A 17,613-nucleotide genomic window follows, 5' to 3' on the forward strand; every position below is an offset into this window, starting at 1 on the left:
GATCACACTGTGGCTAAAGTTGGTTCATCACTATGCAGAGGTGCTTTCCTGCAGTTAAACATGTCTATAATGTGCATTTTAATGGTTACTAATTAAATCATTTTTGAGGTTTATATTAAAGAAGGACCAGGTTTCAATTCTCAACATTCTAATTTGAATTAAATTATTGTATAAGAAGAAAGGTACGACACACTGCAGCCAAACAGCAACTAACCACTTCCTTTTCTCTGCACCTCTTCCACAAATGCATTTCAGAGCTGATGTTGAAGTTTGAATCTGTCTCTCTCTGTCTGATTGTCATCATGTTCAGCCGAAACCAAGCAGCTCTGCTCTCCATTCACCTATTAATTATGTGCCAAGTCTCTGCAGGTACTGTACAGTGGATGTTTGTGTTTGTGATGCTTTTGTCTAGATTTAATTACACATTTCATTTTATATTGATTGATTTTTTTCCTTCAATGACAGAGATAATTGCAGTTGAGCACAAACTGGTGTCCCGGGGAGACTCTGTCATCTTCACCTGCAACGTATCCAGGACAAATGTAACTCAATTCAGCTGGACCAAAGGCAGATCTATTTTCATTAATTCATACCAACTGAATCAGAATTTTTCAAATTTCACCTCTCACAGAGTGAGAATAGACGTAAACTTACCTTCAAAGCTGAATATTTCTAACATTCAGTATGACGATGCAGGACTCTATAGATGTAGGGTAACTGCCGTAAAACTTATAAAGACTCTTGAGTGGAATTTAACGGTGTATGAACCTGAAGGTAGGTAGAGCACAAAGCAGGGTTAATCATCTCTACACCAGACATAATGCATTTCAAAACTCAAACTGTACTTAAATTAACTCACATCTGATTTTGTGCAGAAATCAGTCCATCGTGGTCTTTTCTGTACATACTCACAGCTGTAATTGGATTTCTTCTGTGTGTCTTCACTCCAGCTGTCTGCCTCTACAGGTGAGTAATACCTTTCATTTAGTGCTGTGTGTATTTGTTGTAGTATTAGTAGTAGTAGTAATTATCATTACAAAAGTTACATCTTGTATGTGCGTCATTTTTAAACAGTTCAAACAAATTAATGTGCCTTTCATCTTTGCTGACTTCCTCCCCCATTTGTCGTTGTCGTGTGACCGAAGTATGAGCTAGTTGCTTTGTTAGACATGTCTGTATTTTCTACTACATTTATTTCACACAGTATAATATTGTTAATCCTCTTATTAGAAAACTGTTTCCATTGCATAATGGGAATTTTAGATGATGTCGATGGATTGCTGCACCCGTTCTCATTTCATCATAGAGACCCTTTTCACAGCAGCCATTTTGACTTGTCAAAGCAGGAAATGCACAGTTGTAAATAACATAAAAGGAACAATGTGTAGGATTTAGTGGCATCTAGGTTGCAGATTGCAACCAACTGAATACCCCTCTGCTCAATCCTCCCTTTACAAGCCTGTAGGGAACCCACAGTGGTCTTAAGGTAATGTAAAAACACAAATGGCAAGCTCCAAAGGCAGCTCTGTGATATATTTGATAGAGCGGTACTCAGGAAGGCCAGACAGATATCTGTAGACGCTTCACACCCACTAAACTCTGAGTTTGAGCTGCTCCCGTCTGGCCGTCGATTCAGGGTCCTGAGGGCGAGCCGGAACATATATGAGGTCTTTTATTCCCCATGCCATACAGGTACTGAATGCAAAATGACAGCACTAGGGAAGACCTAAAGTATTTTGAAAGGTGTAACTTGTCTCCATCTGCGGCTGCTGTTTCCTACCCATTTGCACAATTGTACGTCTGTTGTTGTATGTTTTGTAACAGTGCAGAGTGTTTTGCTGACTGTATGTTTTTGTTTTTATTGTTCTGGTAATATACTGTCATGTTTGAATTTATCTTGTATGTACTAGAGAAACCAAAGACAAATTTCCACTAAGGTGGACAATAAAGTCAAAGTAAAGTAAAGTGAATGGCCCCCTCTAGAGGGCAAACATGTCAAACTTTTGTTAGTTGCACAAGTTTCTGCAGAACAATTTTTTTTTTACTTTTGATATTTTCAGTACATTTAGCTGATAATACTTCTGTACTTTTACTTAAAGGGGACATATCATGCTCATTTTCAGGTTCATACTTGTATTTCAACAAGGTATATTCTAATGAGCCTGCATGTGACATAGGAAGGGGAGCCAAATCTGAATGGCTTGTTGGATCACATGTTTTCTGATCCAAGCAGCCCACAAATAACTGACAGGGTTGTCTTATTTCACAGTTTGTGGGTTGGTAGGCACTTCATATACACAAGTGTATGTGCACGAGATCTGAAAAAGTGAGTTTTTCATGATGTGTCCCTATAAGTAGGATTTTAAATGCAGGATTTTTACTTGAAGTGGAGTATTTTTACACTGCGGTATTGTTACTTTTAGTTATGTAAAGGATCCTTTAGTGACTAAACGTACCAATCAGTATCAACTCTGTCTCATATAACAATGTGTCTGAAATAACTGGAGATTGCTGTGGGGTCTCATTACTGCAATGTTATCTCTGCATAAAAAAGCAGGACCAAGACCCCAAACCAGGAGTGGGAAAGCAGCACCCTGAGTTATGCCCAGTTTCATGTTCAGTTGGGAAAAGAGGTCAGAAGAAGTTTGTCTTTACTTATCTGTTCTCATGTCTCACAAAGCATTTCTCAGTAACCTGTCATATTTCCTGCCTAACTGCTCTTTTGTTTCTGAGTTATAGTGAATTTATTTTCTCTTTCAGTCCCTACAGGTGGCTCTTCCTCAACCCTACAGTTGTGCAGAATACAGGATGAATCACAAGCAGAGGGAGTCGGTACTGACCTGGCCTGACAAACATCAAGTTCAGTACAGAGCTGAATAAGAAACAAGAGATATGTTGGACAGGAAAGAACAAGGGAGAGACACGTTTGATCAGGTTTAAAAATGAAAATGAACCTATAGCCAGAGAATGATGGCCTCATCACAACTAAACATGGAGAAGCAGCATTTAGTTTTAATGCATCTCTCACCTGCAACAAACTCCCAGAAAACAACTCTGTTCTTTTAAATTCAGTTTTTAAACAGAAATGGCACTTTTTTTGTTTTGTTTTGTTTTCAGTGTGTGCAGTTTCATTTGGATGTTTTTAGCAAAATTTGGGAACGATCTATTAAATATCTTTGTTTTTTGATTGCATGAAATGCCCACCATGCTTTTTCTCTGTGTTTATTGACTGCTGGATTGAAACGTCCAGTGAGGATTATTTTCATGTACTTTTTGGTAACAAGAACTGTTCAGAATAAAATAAATTTAGACCTTGGTTCTTCCTTCTTTTCTGCAAAACAATTTTTGAGAACGACAATCTAGCCCTTAAAGTTAAAATCTTACAGTATAGCCTGTGCAGTTCTAAATGCAGCATGGGGGACATAGGGCCTACTGGAGATTTGTTTTAACACTTTCAAGGGTCCTTTCCTTTCAATGAACACAGCAATACAAGATACGCAATGAACCCAATATCGTCAGTTCATATAACTGAAAAAAGCAGGTTTGGCTTTAGCATTTTGCAATGGCAAAGGCATTCAAATTTGGATTTATGTAGGTGGTACCGACTAATCTAAAAAGTAAGAATCTGAATTGATGAATGAATGAATTAGTTTAATATGTGAAACCAAATCTCTGTTAAGACTAGATTTACAATGACAAAACATGAGTCATGTTTTCTATTATCTATCAACAGAGCTTTTGTATTTTCTTAGAAGTAACATAAAACGATATTATATGACACCTTCATTAGTAATCCTCTCCCCAAAATAGTACAGTAGAGGCAAAGTAGGGCGGGTCTTTGTCATGCTTCGCCATAGGGTTGTGGGGGGCTTGTGTAACCCCTAAGTTGCGAAAACTTGCAAGACAGCCTATCTAAACCTTAACTACTCAAGGTCAATGCCTAACCTTAACTATTAAAGGTCAAAGCCTCACCTTAACTATTTGAGGTAAAGGCCTAACCTTAACCTTCCATCTTTCAGCTTGCATGTCCTTCAAAAAAATAATAATCTTGAATTCCTATTTAGTTTATTGATAAATTTTAAATCTTTATTTTTTTAGTATGTTGAGACGTTTTACATATTTCATTCCTTTTTATTTTGTTGATAACTTTTAATAATGTATTCCTTCTTAGTATGTGGACAAGTACTGTAAGCCTTTTAACTATCTGATACCTTCGACACTTTCTTTGAAAAACTTACTTATATAAAGAAAAAAATAACTCACTGACACATTACCAAAATATTATATTAGTTTTATATTATTTAGTATGATTTGTAGCAGCTTCAATAATACTGTGGTAGTTGCATAAGCAACAGCAATACTAAGAGCTTTTGAAAGGGAACCTGTAATGTAGCAAAAAATAAGCTAATAAAGATCTTAAAAAGTATGCAAAATTGTATATAAGTAGCAGCAGTTGTGTCAGAATCAGGAGTGATCAGGAATCACTAACAGCTCATAGATGGACCAGTAGTTTCACTTTAATGTGTTTTTGAAACAAATTGAACTTGTCTAAATCATTTTGATCAACAAAAATAATTCAGGTTTCTCTTTTTTCTGATTTTCGACTTTGTGGAAGAAGGAAAGAGCGTTAAGAGGGTCTACAGGCAATGTTCAATTCAAATCCTTTTTTTCGCTGTAGCGCAGATGTCACAGACTTTAAAAGACGTGCAAACTATTCTCTCATAGTTTTCTAATAATACCATATTTATTTGGCTTTGTCTCAACATATCAGATTATGAACAGTTGAAAACAATTCCTGAACTAGTGTCTTGGTATATCAAGACAATATGAACAATAGGAAACATATATCTGGATGGAACATGGAAGGTCAGGGTTAGAGTTAGATCCTCTTAAACACCTTTCCTTTTATTATAAAGAGCTGAAAACAGACAAACTCATGATAACACAACACAAAAAGGAAAGATGGTACGTTTACCAGCCATCACATCTAATCTGAGCACTTTTCAATAAATCAGTTAAACTTCTTCTGCCTCCTAGTTGTGTCCAACTACAACCTGATACTATGTCCACAATATTTGGCTGCGTTGCATTCTGGTTGTGTTCCAGCTCATTCAGGGCTCCATCGTGCTTTCAGTTGCCACAGGAAACATTTCAGAAGTGAAGTGTCTGTTCTTCAGCAGCCACAAGTCTAATGGAGATCAGGTTTTTTTTAAACTGTGAGTTTCCTGTTCCTGTTTGACAGTCCACTTCCGTGTTTTGTTACAGCTGCTTTTCACACCTGATGCGAACCATACCCAAGTACACATGAACTGACTTGAGACCACCTATGTGGTGGGCACAGTTGCCCGAGTACGGTATAGTGTTCACACTAATCAAACAAACTGGACTTTGGGGTCAAGTGTACTCTGATCAGGACACGGGTCCCTGATGTGAAAGCCTCCTAAGTGGACCCTGACAAGGTTTTTAGTCTTATTATGCCGGCACACAAAACAGTATGAAATGAGATGGTTAGAATTCCTTCATAGTCTTCAGTACAGGGTTAGTGTTAGGCATTTTATGCCACCGGGGGGATACATGTTGAGGATCTCTGCAGAGAGAGAGAGAGGCCATTTTGTAAATGTAAGGTAACAGATGTAGTTCTTGAAATAAACAGATAATAGAGTCAAAGTGTCTTGTGATTAAAACGATGAACAATTCCAAAGTACAAGCTGTTGACTCTTGATCAACCGAGAAACAGGACCTGGTTATGATGCTTCCTATGAGCATCAACAAGTATTCAACATGCACTGAAGGTACACTCAGCAGGAGGATCACACTGTGGCTAAAGTTGGTTCATCACTATGCAGAGGTGCTTTCCTGCAGTTAAACATGTCTATAATGTGCATTTTAATGGTTACTAATTAAATCATTTTTAAGGTTTATATTAAAGAAGGACCAGGTTTCAATTCTCAACATTCTAATTTGAATTAAATTATTGTATAAGAAGAAAGGTACGACACACTGCAGCCAAACAGCAACTAACCACTTCCTTTTCTCTGCGCCTCCTCCACAAATGCATTTCAGAGCTGATGTTGAAGTTTGAGTCTGTCTTTCTCTGTCTGATGGTCATCATGTTCAGCCGAAACCAAGCAGCTCTGCTCTCCATTCACCTATTAATTATGTGCCAAGTCTCTGCAGGTACTGTACAGTGGATATTTGTGTTTGTGATGCTTTTGTCTAGATTTAATTACACATTTCATTTTATATTGATTGATTTTTTTTCCCTTCAATGACAGAGGTTCTTGCAGTTGAGCACAAACTGGTGTCCCGGGGAGACTCCGTCATCTTCACCTGCAACATATACAGGACAAATGTAACTCAAATCATCTGGACCACAGGCAGATCTGTTTTCATTAATTCATACCAACTGAATCAGACTTTTTCAAATTTCACCTCTCCCAGAGTGAGAATAGACGTAAACATACCTTCAAAGCTGAATATTTCTAACATTCAGTATGACGATGCAGGACTCTATAGATGTACTGTAACTGCCGTAAAACTTATAAAGACTCTTGAGTGGAATTTAACGGTGTATGAACCTGAAGGTAGGTAGAGCACAAAGCAGGGTTAATCATCTCTACACCAGACATAATGCATTTCAAAACTCAAACTGTACTTAAATTAACTCAGATCTGATTTTGTGCAGAAATCAGTCCATCGTGGTCTTTTCTATACATACTCACAGCTATAGTTGGATTTCTTCTGTGTGTCTTCACTCCAGCTGTCTGCCTCTACAGGTGAGTAATACTTTTCATTTAGTGCTGTGTGTATTTGTTGTAGTATTAGTAGTAGTAGTAATTATCATTACAAAAGTTACATCTTGTTTGTGTCATTTTTAAACAGTTCAAACAAATTAATGTGCCTTTCATCTTTGCTGACTTCCTCCCCCATTTGTCGTTGTCGTGTGACCGAAGTATGAGCTAGTTGCTTTGTTAGACATGTCTGTATTTTCTACTACATTTATTTCACACAGTATAATATTGTTAATCCTCTTATTAGAAAACTGTTTCCATTGCATAATGGGAATTTTAGATGATGTCGATGGATTGCTGCACCCGTTCTCATTTCAACATAGAGACCCTTTTCACGACAGCCATTTTGACTTGTCAAAGCAGGAAATGCACATTTGTAAATAACATAAAAGGACCAATGTGTAGGATTTAGTGGCATCTAGGTTGCAGATTGCAACCAACTGAATACCCCTCTGCTCAATCCTCCCTTTACAAGCCTGTAGAGAACCCACTGTGGCCTTAAGGTAATGTAAAAACACAAATGGCAAGCTACAAAGGCAGCTCTGTGATATATTTGATAGAGCGGTACTCAGGAAGGCCAGACAGATATCTGTAGACGCTTCACACCCACTAAACTCTGAGTTTGAGCTGCTCCCGTCTGGCTGTCGATTCAGGGTCCTGAGGGCGAGCCGGAACATATGTGAGGTCTTTTATTCCCCATGCCATACAGGTACTGAATGTGAAATGACTGCACTAGGGAAGACCTAAAGTATTTTGAAAGGTGTAACTTGTCTCCATCTGCGGCTGCTGTTTCCTACCCATTTGCACAATTGTACGTCTGTTGTTGTATGTTTTGTAACACTGCAGAGTGTTTTGCTGACTGTATGTTTTTGTTTTTATTGTTCTGGTAATATACTGTCATGTTTGAATTTATCTTGTATGTACTAGAGAAACCAAAGACAAATTTCCACTAAGGTGGACAATAAAGTCAAAGTAAAGTAAAGTGAATGGCCCCCTCTAGAGGGCAAAAATGTCAAACTTTTGTTAGTTGCACAAGTTTCTGCAGAACAATTTTTTTTTTACTTTTGATATTTTCAGTACATTTAGCTGATAATACTTCTGTACTTTTACTTAAAGGGGACATATCATGCTCATTTTCAGGTTCATACTTGTATTTCAACAAGGTATATTCTAATGAGCCTGCATGTGACATAGGAAGGGGAGCCAAATCTGAATGGCTTGTTGGGTCACGTTTTTTCTGATCCAAGAAGCCCTCAAATAACTGACAGGGTTGTCTTATTTCACAGTTTGTGGGTTGGTAGGCACTTCATATACACAAGTGTATGTGCACGAGATCTGAAAAAGTGAGTTTTTCATGATGTGTCCCTATAAGTAGGATTTTAAATGCAGGATTTTTACTTGAAGTGGAGTATTTTTACACTGCGGTATTGCTACTTTTAGTTATGTAAAGGATCCTTTAGTGACTAAACGTACCAATCAGTATCAACTCTGTCTCATATAATAATGTGTGTGAAATAACTGGAGATTGCTGTGGGGTCTCAATACTGCAATGTTATCTCTGCATAAAGAAGCAGGACCAAGACCCCAAACCAGGACTGGGAAAGCAGCACCCTGAGTTATGCCCAGTTTCATGTTCAGTTGGGAAAAGAGGTCAGAAGAAGTTTGTCTTTACTTATCTGTTCTCATGTCTCACAAAGCATTTCTCAGTAACCTGTCATATTTCCTGTCCAACTGCTCTTTTATTACTGAGTTATAGTGAATTTATTTTCTCTTTCAGTCCCTACAGGTGGCTCCTCCTCAACCCCACAGTTGTGCAGAATACAGGATGAATCACAAGCAGAGGGAGTCGGTACTGACCTGGCCTGACAAGCATCAAGTTCAGTACAGAGCTGAATAAGAAACAAGAGATATGTTGGACAGGAAAGTACAAGGGAGAGACACATTTGATCAGGTTTAAAAATGAAAATAAACCTATAGCCAGAGAATGATGGCCTCATCACAACTAAACATGGAGAAGCAGCATTTAGTTTTAATGCATCTCTCACCTGCAACAAACTCCCAGAAAACAACTCTGTTCTTTTAAATTCAATTTTTACACCGAAATGGCACTTTTTTTGTTTTGTTTTGTTTTCAGTGTGTGCAGTTTCATTTGGATGTTTTTAGCAAAATTTGGGAACGATTTATTAAATATCTTTGTTTTTTGATTGCATGAAATGCCCACCATGCTTTTTCTCTGTGTTTATTGACTGCTGGATTGAAACGTCCAGTGAGGATTATTTTCATGTACTTTTTGGTAACAAGAACTGTTTAGAATAAAATACATTTAGACCTTGGTTCTTCCTTCTTTTCTGCAAAACAATTTTTGAGAACGACAATCTAGCCCTTAAAGTTAAAATCTTACAGTATAGCCTATGCAGTTCTAAATGCAGCATGGGGGACATAGGGCCTACTGGAGATTTGTTTTAACACTTTCAAGGGTCCTTTCCTTTCAATGAACACAGCAATACAAGATATGCAATGAACCCAATATCGTCAGTTCATATAACTGAAAAAAGCAGGTTTGGCTTTAGCATTTTGCAATGGCAAAGGCATTCAAATTTGGATTTATGTAGGTGGTACCGACTAATCTAAAAAGTAAGAATCTGAATTGATGAATGAATGAATTAGTTTAATATGTGAAACCAAATCTCTGTTAAGACTAGATTTACAATGACAAAACATGAGTCATGTTTTCTATTATCTATCAACAGAGCTTTTGTATTTTCTTAGAAGTAACATAAAATGATATTATATGACACCTTCATTTGTAATCCTCTCCCCAAAATAGTACAGTAGAGGCAAAGTAGGGCGGGTCTTTGTCATGCTTCGCCATAGGGTTGTGGGGGGCTTGTGTAACCCCTAAGTTGCGAAAACTTGCAAGACGGCAGCCTATCCAAACCTTAACTACTCAAGGTCAATGCCTAACCTTAACTATTCAAGGTCAAAGCCTCACTTTAACTATTCAAGGTCAATGCCTAACCTTAACTATTCATAGTCAATGCCTAACCTTAATTATTCAAGGTCAATGCCTAAACTTAACTATTCATAGTCAATGCCTAACCTTAACTATTAAAGATCAATACCTAACCTTATCAATTCATAGTCAATGCCTAACCTTAACTATTAAAGATCAATACCTAACCTTAACTATTCATAGTCAATGCCTAACCTTAACTATTAAAGATCAATACCTAACCTTATCTATTCATAGTCAATGCCTAACCTTAACTATTAAAGATCAATACCTAACCTTATCTATTCATAGTCAATACCTAACCTTAACTATTCAAGGTCAATGCCTAACCTTAACTATTAAAGATCAATACCTAACCTTATCTATTCATAGTCAATACCTAACCTTAACTATTCAAGGTCAATGCCTAACCTTAACTATTAAAGATCAATACCTAACCTTAACTATTAAAGATCAATACCTAACCTTATCTATTCATAGTCAATACCTAACCTTAACTATTCGAGGTCAAAGCCTCACCTTAACTATTTGAGGTAAAGGCCTAACCTTAACCTTCCAACTTTCAGCTTTCATGTCCTTCAAAAAAAATAATAATCTTGAATTCCTATTTAATTTATTGATATGTTTTATATCTTTATTTTTTTAGTATGTTGAGAAGTTTTACATATTTCATTCCTTTTTATTTTGTTGATAACTTTTAATAATGTATTCCTTCTTAGTATGTGGACAAATACTGTAAGACTTTTAACTATTTGATACCTTCGACACTTTCTTTGAAAAAACTTACTTATATAAAGAAAAAAATAACTCACTGACACATTACCAACATATTATATTAGTATTATATTATTAAGTGTTCAACACAGGTGAACTTGATACAGTATGACACAACACTAGTTTAGATGGAACATAATTTATTCACGAGTATCAGTAGTAGTAGTAGTAGTATCATTTGTAGCAGCTTCAATAATACTGTGGTAGTTGCAGAAGCAACAGCAATGCTAAGAGCTTTTGAAAGGGAACCTGTAATGTAGCAAAAAATAAGCAAATAAAGACCTTAAAAAGTATGCAAAATGTATAAAGAGTATTGAATTTTAAAAGTAGCAGCAGTTGTGTCAGAATCAGGAGTGATCAGGAATCACTAACAGCTCATAGATGGACCAGTAGTTTCACTTTAATGTGTTTTTGAAACAAATTGAACTTGTCTAAATCATTTTGATCAACAAAAATCATGCAGGTTTCTCTTTTTTCCTGATTTTCGACTTTGTAGAAGAGGGAAAGAGCGTTAAGAGGGTCTACAGGCAATGTTCAATTCAAATCCTTTTTTTTCGCTGTAGCGCAGACGTCACAGACTTTAGAAGACGTGCAAACTATTCTCTCATAGTTTTCTAATAATACCATATTTATTTGGCTTTGTCTCAACATATCAGATTATGAACAGTTGAAAACAATTCCTGAACTATAGTGTCTTGGTATATCAAGACAATATGAACAATAGAAAACATATATCTGGATGGAACATTGCCAAAAGGTCAGGGTTAGGGTTAGATCCTCTTAAACACCTTTCCTTTTATTATAAAGAGCTGAAAACAGACAAACTCATGATAACACAACACAAAAAGATAAGATAGTACGTTTACCAGCCATCCCATCTAATCTGAGCACTTTTCAATGAATCAGTTAAACTTCATCTGCCTCCTAGTTGTGTCCAACTACAACCTGATACTATGTCCACAATATTTGGCTGCGTTGCATTCTGGTTGTGTTCCAGCTCATTCAGGGCTCCATCGTGCTTTCAGTTGCCACAGGAAACATTTCAGAAGTGAAGTGTCTGTTCTTCAGCAGCCACAAGTCTAATGGAGATCAGTTGTTTTTTTTAAACTGTGAGTTTCCTGTTCCTGTTTGACAGTCCACTTCCGTGTTTTGGTAGAGTTGCTTTTCACACCTGATGCGAACCATACCCAAGTACACATGAACTGACTTGAGACCACCTATGTGTTGGTCACAGGTGCCCGAGTACGATACAGTGTTCACACTAATCAAATGAACAGGACTTTGGGGTCAAGTGTACTCTGATCAGGACACGGGTCCCTGATGTGAAAGCCTCTTAAGTGGACCCTGACAAGGTTGTTAGTCTTATTATGCTGGCACACAAAACAGTATGAAATGAGATGGTTAGAATTCCTTCATAGTCTTCAGTACAGGGTTAGGGTTAGGCATTTTATGCCACCAGGGGGATACATGTTGAGGATCTCTGCAGAGAGAGGCCATTTTGTAAATGTAAGGTAACAGATGTAGTTCTTGTAATAGAGTCAAAGTGTCTTGTAATGAAAACAATGAACAATTCCAAAGTACAAGCTGTTGACTCCTAATCCACTGAGAAACAGGACCTGGTTATGATGCTTCCTATGAGCATCAAAAAGTATTCAACATGCACTGAAGGTACACTCAGCAGGAGGATCACACTGTGGTTAAAGTTGGTTCAGCACTATGCAGAGGTGCTTTCCTGAAGTTATACATGTCTATAATGTGCATTTTAATGGTTACTAATTAAATCATTTCTACGGTTTATTTTCAAGCATGACGAGGTTTCAATTCTTAACATTCTAATTTGAATTAAATTATTGTATAATACACTCGCGGCACTTAAATTTATGTTCCAAGAAAAGTACATCACACTGCAGCCAAACAGCAACTAACCACTTCCTGTTGCCCTCTGTCATCCTCCACACACACATTTCAGAGCTGATGTTGAAGTTTGAGTCTGTCTTTCACTGTCTGATTGTCATCATGTTCAGCCGAAACCAAGCAGCTCTGCTCTCCATTCAGCTATTAATTATGTGCCAACTCTCTTCAGGTACTGTACAGTGGATGTTTGTGTTTGTGATGCTTTTGTCTAGATTTAATTACACATTTCATTTTATATTGATTGATTTTTTTGTTCCTTCAATGACAGAGATTCTTGCAGTTGAGCACAAACTGGTGTCCCGGGGAGACTCCGTCATCTTCACCTGCAACATATCCAGGACAAATGCAACTCAAATCATCTGGACCAAAGGCAGATCTGTTTTCATTTATTCATACCAACTGAATCAGAATTTTTCAAATTTCACCTCTCACAGAGTGAGAATAGACGTAAACTTACCTTCAAAGCTGAATATTTCTAACATTCAGTATGACGATGCAGGACTCTATAGATGTAATGTAACTGACGTAAACATTATAAAGACTCTTGTGTGGAATTTAACGGTGTCTTGGGAACCTGAAGGTAGGTAGAGCACAAAGCAGGGTTAATCATCTCTACACCAGACATAATGCATTTCAAAACTCAAACTGTACTTAAATTAACTCACATCTGATTTTGTGCAGAAATCAGTCCACTGTGGTCTTATCTATACATACTCACAGCTGTAGCTGTAATTGGATTTCTTCTGTGTGTCTTCACTCCAGCTGTCTGCCTCTACAGGTGAGTAATACTTTTCATTTAGTGCTATGTGTATTTGTTGTAGTATTAGTAGTAGTAGTAATTATCATTACAAAAGTTACATCTTGTATGTGCGTCATTTTTAAACAGTTCAAACAAATTAATGTGCCTTTCATCTTTGCTGACTTCCTCCCCCATTTGTCGTTGTCGTGTGACCGAAGTATGAGCTAGTTGCTTTGTTAGACATGTCTGTATTTTCTACTACATTTATTTCACACAGTATAATATTGTTAATCCTCTTATTAGAAAACTGTTTCCATTGTATAATGGGAATTTTTAGATGTTTATGGATTGCTGCACCCGTTCTCATTTCAACATAGAGACCCTTTTCACGACAGCCATTTTGACTTGTCAAAGCAGGAAATGCACAGTTGTAAATAACATAAAAGGAACAATGTGTAGGATTTAGTGGCATCTAGGTTGCAGATTGCAACCAACTGAATACCCCTCTGCTCAATCCTCCCTTTACAAGCCTGTAGGGAACCCACAGTGGTCTTAAGGTAATGTAAAAACACAAATGGCAAGCTCCAAAGACAGCTCTGTGATATATTTGATAGAGCGGTACTCAGGAAGGCCAGACAGATATCTGTAGACGCTTCACACCCACTAAACTCTGAGTTTGAGCTGCTCCCGTCTGACCGTCGATTCAGGGTCCCGAGGGCGAGCCGGAACATATATGAGGTCTTTTATTCCCCATGCCACACAGGTACTGAATGTGAAATGACTGCACTAGGGAAGACCTAAAGTATTTTGAAAGGTGTAACTTGTCTCCATCTGCGGCTGCTGTTTCCTACCCATTTGCACAACTGTACGTCTGTTGTTGTATGTTTTGTAACGGTACAGAGTGTTTTGCTGACTGTATGTTTTTGTTTTTATTGTCCTGGTAATATGCTGTGTCGTGTTTGAATTTATCTTGTATGTACTAGAGAAGCCAAAGACAAATTTCCACTAAGGTGGACAATAAAGTCAAAGTAAAGTAAAGTGAATGGCCCCCTCTAGAGAGCAAACATGTCAAACTTTTGTTAGTTCCACAAGTTTTCTGCAGAACAATTTTTTTTTTTTTACTTTTGATATTTTCAGTACATTTAGCTGATAATACTTCTGTACTTTTACTTAAAGGGGACATATCATGCTCATTTTCAGGTTCATACTTGTATTTCAACAAGGTATATTCTAATGAGCCTGCATGTGACATAGGAAGGGGAGCTAAATCTGAATGGCTTGTTGGATCACATGTTTTCTGATCCAAGCTTGTGGGTTGGTAGGCACTTCATATCCACAAATGTACGTGCACAAGCACTGAAAAAGTGAGTCTTCATGATGTGTCCCTATAAGTAGGATTTTAAATGCAGGATTTTTACTTGAAGTGGAGTATTTTTACACTGCGGTATTGCTACTTTTAGTTATGTAAAGGATCCTTTAGTGACTAAACGTACCAATCAGTATCAACTCTGTCTCATATAACAATGTGTCTGAAATAACTGGAGATTGCTGTGGGGTCTCATTACTGCAATGTTATCTCTGCATAAAGAAGCAGGACCAAGACCCCAAACCAGGACTGGGAGAGCAGCACCCTGAGTTATGCCCAGTTTCATGTTCAGTTGGGAAAAGAGGTCAGAAGAACTTTATCTTTACTTATCTGTTCTCATGTCTCACAAAGCATTTCTCAGCAACCTGTCATATTTCCTGTCCAGCTGCTCTTTTATTACTGAGTTATAGTGAATTAATTTCCTCTTTCAGTCCCTACAGGTGGCTCTTCCTCAACCCCACAGTTGTGCAGAATACAGGATGAATCACAAGCAGAGGGAGTCGGTACTGACCTGGCCTGACAAGCATGAAGTTCAGTACAAAGCTGAATAAGAAACAAGAGATATGTTTGACAGGAAAGAACAAGGGAGAGACACATTTGATCAGGTTTAAAAATGAAAATGAACCTATAGCCAGAGAATGATGGCCTCATCACAACTAAATGTGGAGAAGCAGCATTTAGTTTTAATGCACTTCTCACCTGCAACAAACTCCCAGAAAACAACTCTGTTCTTTTAAATTCAATTTTTACACCGAAATGGCACTTCTTTTCTTTTTCTTCTTTTCGGCATAAGATATACACAGAATTAGTACGACAAACTCCTGTTTGGTCTTCTACTTTCAACATCTACAAATATTAAAACAAAATACTTATTTGGAATATTGAGTGTAGCTGCTAGAAAAGCAATTACTAAGAAATGGCTTAAAAAATGGAAATGGAAAGAATTACTTTCTCAATGAGGCTTCAAGAAACTAAATTCGAGGAAATTTGGAAGAATTGGAAAAAGTATATTTCCCCAAAACGTCCTTCTTTTGTTTAATTTTGCTTTTTTCTAAATGTAATTTTTTTTATTATTATTTATCTTATCTTATTTCACATGAAAAGCACCCCATGTACTATCTGTGTGTTCTATAATTTCATTGTAAAAAGTGGAAAAGTTGGTTCACTTCATATTTGTATCAAATTAAGTAAGTTTATGTAAATGTCTGAGTAAAACCAAATAAAGGAAAAACAAAATGAAAAAAGTAAAGAAAACACAAATACTGTACATTTACTATAAGATGACTGTTTCTCTTCAAAGCAATAGAAAAAAAATAGTCCTTTATTATAATGATGTGAAGTGTTACAGCAGCAGAAGGACCTGTAGTATCTCTCACTCACCGCGGGTTAAGAACATGCGCCTCTTGTAGTCCATCTTCTGAACATTGTAGTTTCATCATGGCAGACCGGTCGTGTCTAGAAGGGAGCCCGCGAAATCTGATCTTGCAATAACTCTCGCGAGACTCGCTGCCTGACTACATATCATAACCTTAACAGTCTCGCGAGTTTCCCCCAGTTTGCTGGTTCCCCTCTAGGTATTACCCGGCAGACGATGCATGCAGTATGCAGAGCCGCAATAACATCCGCCTCCTCCTCATCTCTAAACATCACGGTTGTCTTCTTTTATGAATTCTCCTCCTCATCTCTTATTGATCTCACAACGTTTTCCATCGAGGTCAAGGAAAAGTGGTTAGGAAAAGACACTAGGACGTTTTTTGTTTTTTTTGTTTTTTACTTTGTACAAAAGAAAAGTTAAGCCAGACCCCAAGATGTTTTAGCGGTGCGTGTATATCTTTGTCATTACGGTAAGAGCGTGTAGGAACTGACTTCAAAATAAAAGCACCGTTCTGATTAACGTGATATGCCATTTCACATTCATTCAATAAGTCAGTCTGTCAGTAATTAATAAATTAATACATACATACATATATAAACAAAATATTAAAAAAACAAATTAAAATGAATACATAAGTACAAAATGACAGAAATAACGTTAGTTTGCAAATTTTCTCACAAGATTAATGGCATATTCTCTTGGCAGACCCTAACAAAAGGTTTAACTAAGTCAGTCAGTCTGTCAATAATAAATAAATGAATACATACATATATAAACAAAATGTTAAAAAAACAAAACAAATCAAAACGAATACATAAGTACAAAATGGAATTAATGATGATTTAAAATAAGAAAAAAACAACAACAACCAGAGCAATTGTGTAAACACTTAGTCTAACTTAATATTAAAGAATACATTTTCCAAGACTAATCTGACTTCAAAATGACACCTGAGATTCAGAAACTCCATGTTTCTAGTGACTAATTTAACTTATTGGATTGATAAAAGGACACTGTCAAGTATCACACACTAATCTCACTTCACAATGATAGCTGATAAGGATAGCTGATAGAAGACAATTGGAATAACATTTTTCTCTGAACTACATTTTGGAGGCGGCTGTTTTTCTTTTTAAATTATCATTCATTTCATTTAGAATTTCACATGTATTCGTTTTGTTTAATTTATTTTTGTTTATTTATTTATTTATTTATTTATGACAGACTGTTACTGACAGACTGACTGACCTATTGAATTAATGTCAAATGGCCGATCACGTTCATCATTATTTTGAAGTCAGCTGCTACACAATGTCACCGTAATGTCTAGGAAACAACTTGGGGGCAGGATTATCACACACTTATTTAACTGCACAATGATAGCTGATATGGCTATAGCTATATTCAATTGTCTTCTATCAGTTATAACTGATAGAAGACAATTGGAATAACATTTTTCTCTGTACTACAGTTTGGAGGCGGCTGTTTTTCTTTCTAAATTATCATTAATTTCATTAAGAATTTCACATGTATTCGTTTTGTTTAATTTATTTTTGTTTATTTATTTATGACAGACTGTTAATGGGAAATCTGATTACTTTTGATGAATTTAAAACATGAATGAAAGACCTAGAAGCAGAG

General features: G+C 36.7%; 1 protein-coding gene across 7 annotated transcripts; it reads left to right on the top strand.

Annotated features, from left to right (window-relative positions):
* Positions 1–310: 310 nt before the first annotated feature.
* LOC119499664 (Down syndrome cell adhesion molecule homolog) lies at positions 311–15,841 on the top strand. Of its 7 annotated transcripts, none has more exons than XM_037788816.1 (5): positions 317–369; positions 466–774; positions 876–966; positions 8,363–8,441; positions 8,569–8,765. In XM_037788816.1, exons 1-5 carry the CDS (start codon positions 351–353, stop codon positions 8,686–8,688), a joined length of 618 nt encoding a protein of 205 aa, XP_037644744.1. In that variant the 5' UTR covers positions 317–350; the 3' UTR covers positions 8,689–8,765. The 7 variants fall into 7 exon arrangements, 6 of the variants coding, with proteins under 6 accessions (XP_037644744.1, XP_037644739.1, XP_037644741.1 ...); XM_037788811.1 differs by lacking the exons at positions 317–369; positions 466–774; positions 876–966; positions 8,363–8,441; positions 8,569–8,765 and adding exons at positions 5,627–6,177; positions 6,276–6,584; positions 13,174–13,270; positions 14,823–14,901; positions 15,029–15,841; XM_037788813.1 differs by lacking the exons at positions 317–369; positions 466–774; positions 876–966; positions 8,363–8,441; positions 8,569–8,765 and adding exons at positions 5,627–6,177; positions 6,276–6,584; positions 13,174–13,270; positions 14,826–14,901; positions 15,029–15,841.
* Positions 15,842–17,613: the final 1,772 nt, after the last annotated feature.

The sequence above is a fragment of the Sebastes umbrosus genome, chromosome 13 (assembly GCF_015220745.1).
Source record: "Sebastes umbrosus isolate fSebUmb1 chromosome 13, fSebUmb1.pri, whole genome shotgun sequence".
Lineage (NCBI taxonomy): Eukaryota > Metazoa > Chordata > Actinopteri > Perciformes > Sebastidae > Sebastes > Sebastes umbrosus.

Excerpts from the sequence above, each read along its gene's own strand:
- LOC119499664 (XM_037788811.1), top strand. The coding sequence starts at position 6,069 with ATGTTGAAGTTTGAGTCTGTCTTTCTCTGTCTGATGGTCATCATGTTC. Across the intron at positions 6,178-6,275 it reads TATGTGCCAAGTCTCTGCAG|AGGTTCTTGCAGTTGAGCAC; the intron begins GTACTGTACAGT and ends CTTCAATGACAG. Across the intron at positions 6,585-13,173 it reads AACGGTGTATGAACCTGAAG|AAATCAGTCCACTGTGGTCT; the intron begins GTAGGTAGAGCA and ends GATTTTGTGCAG.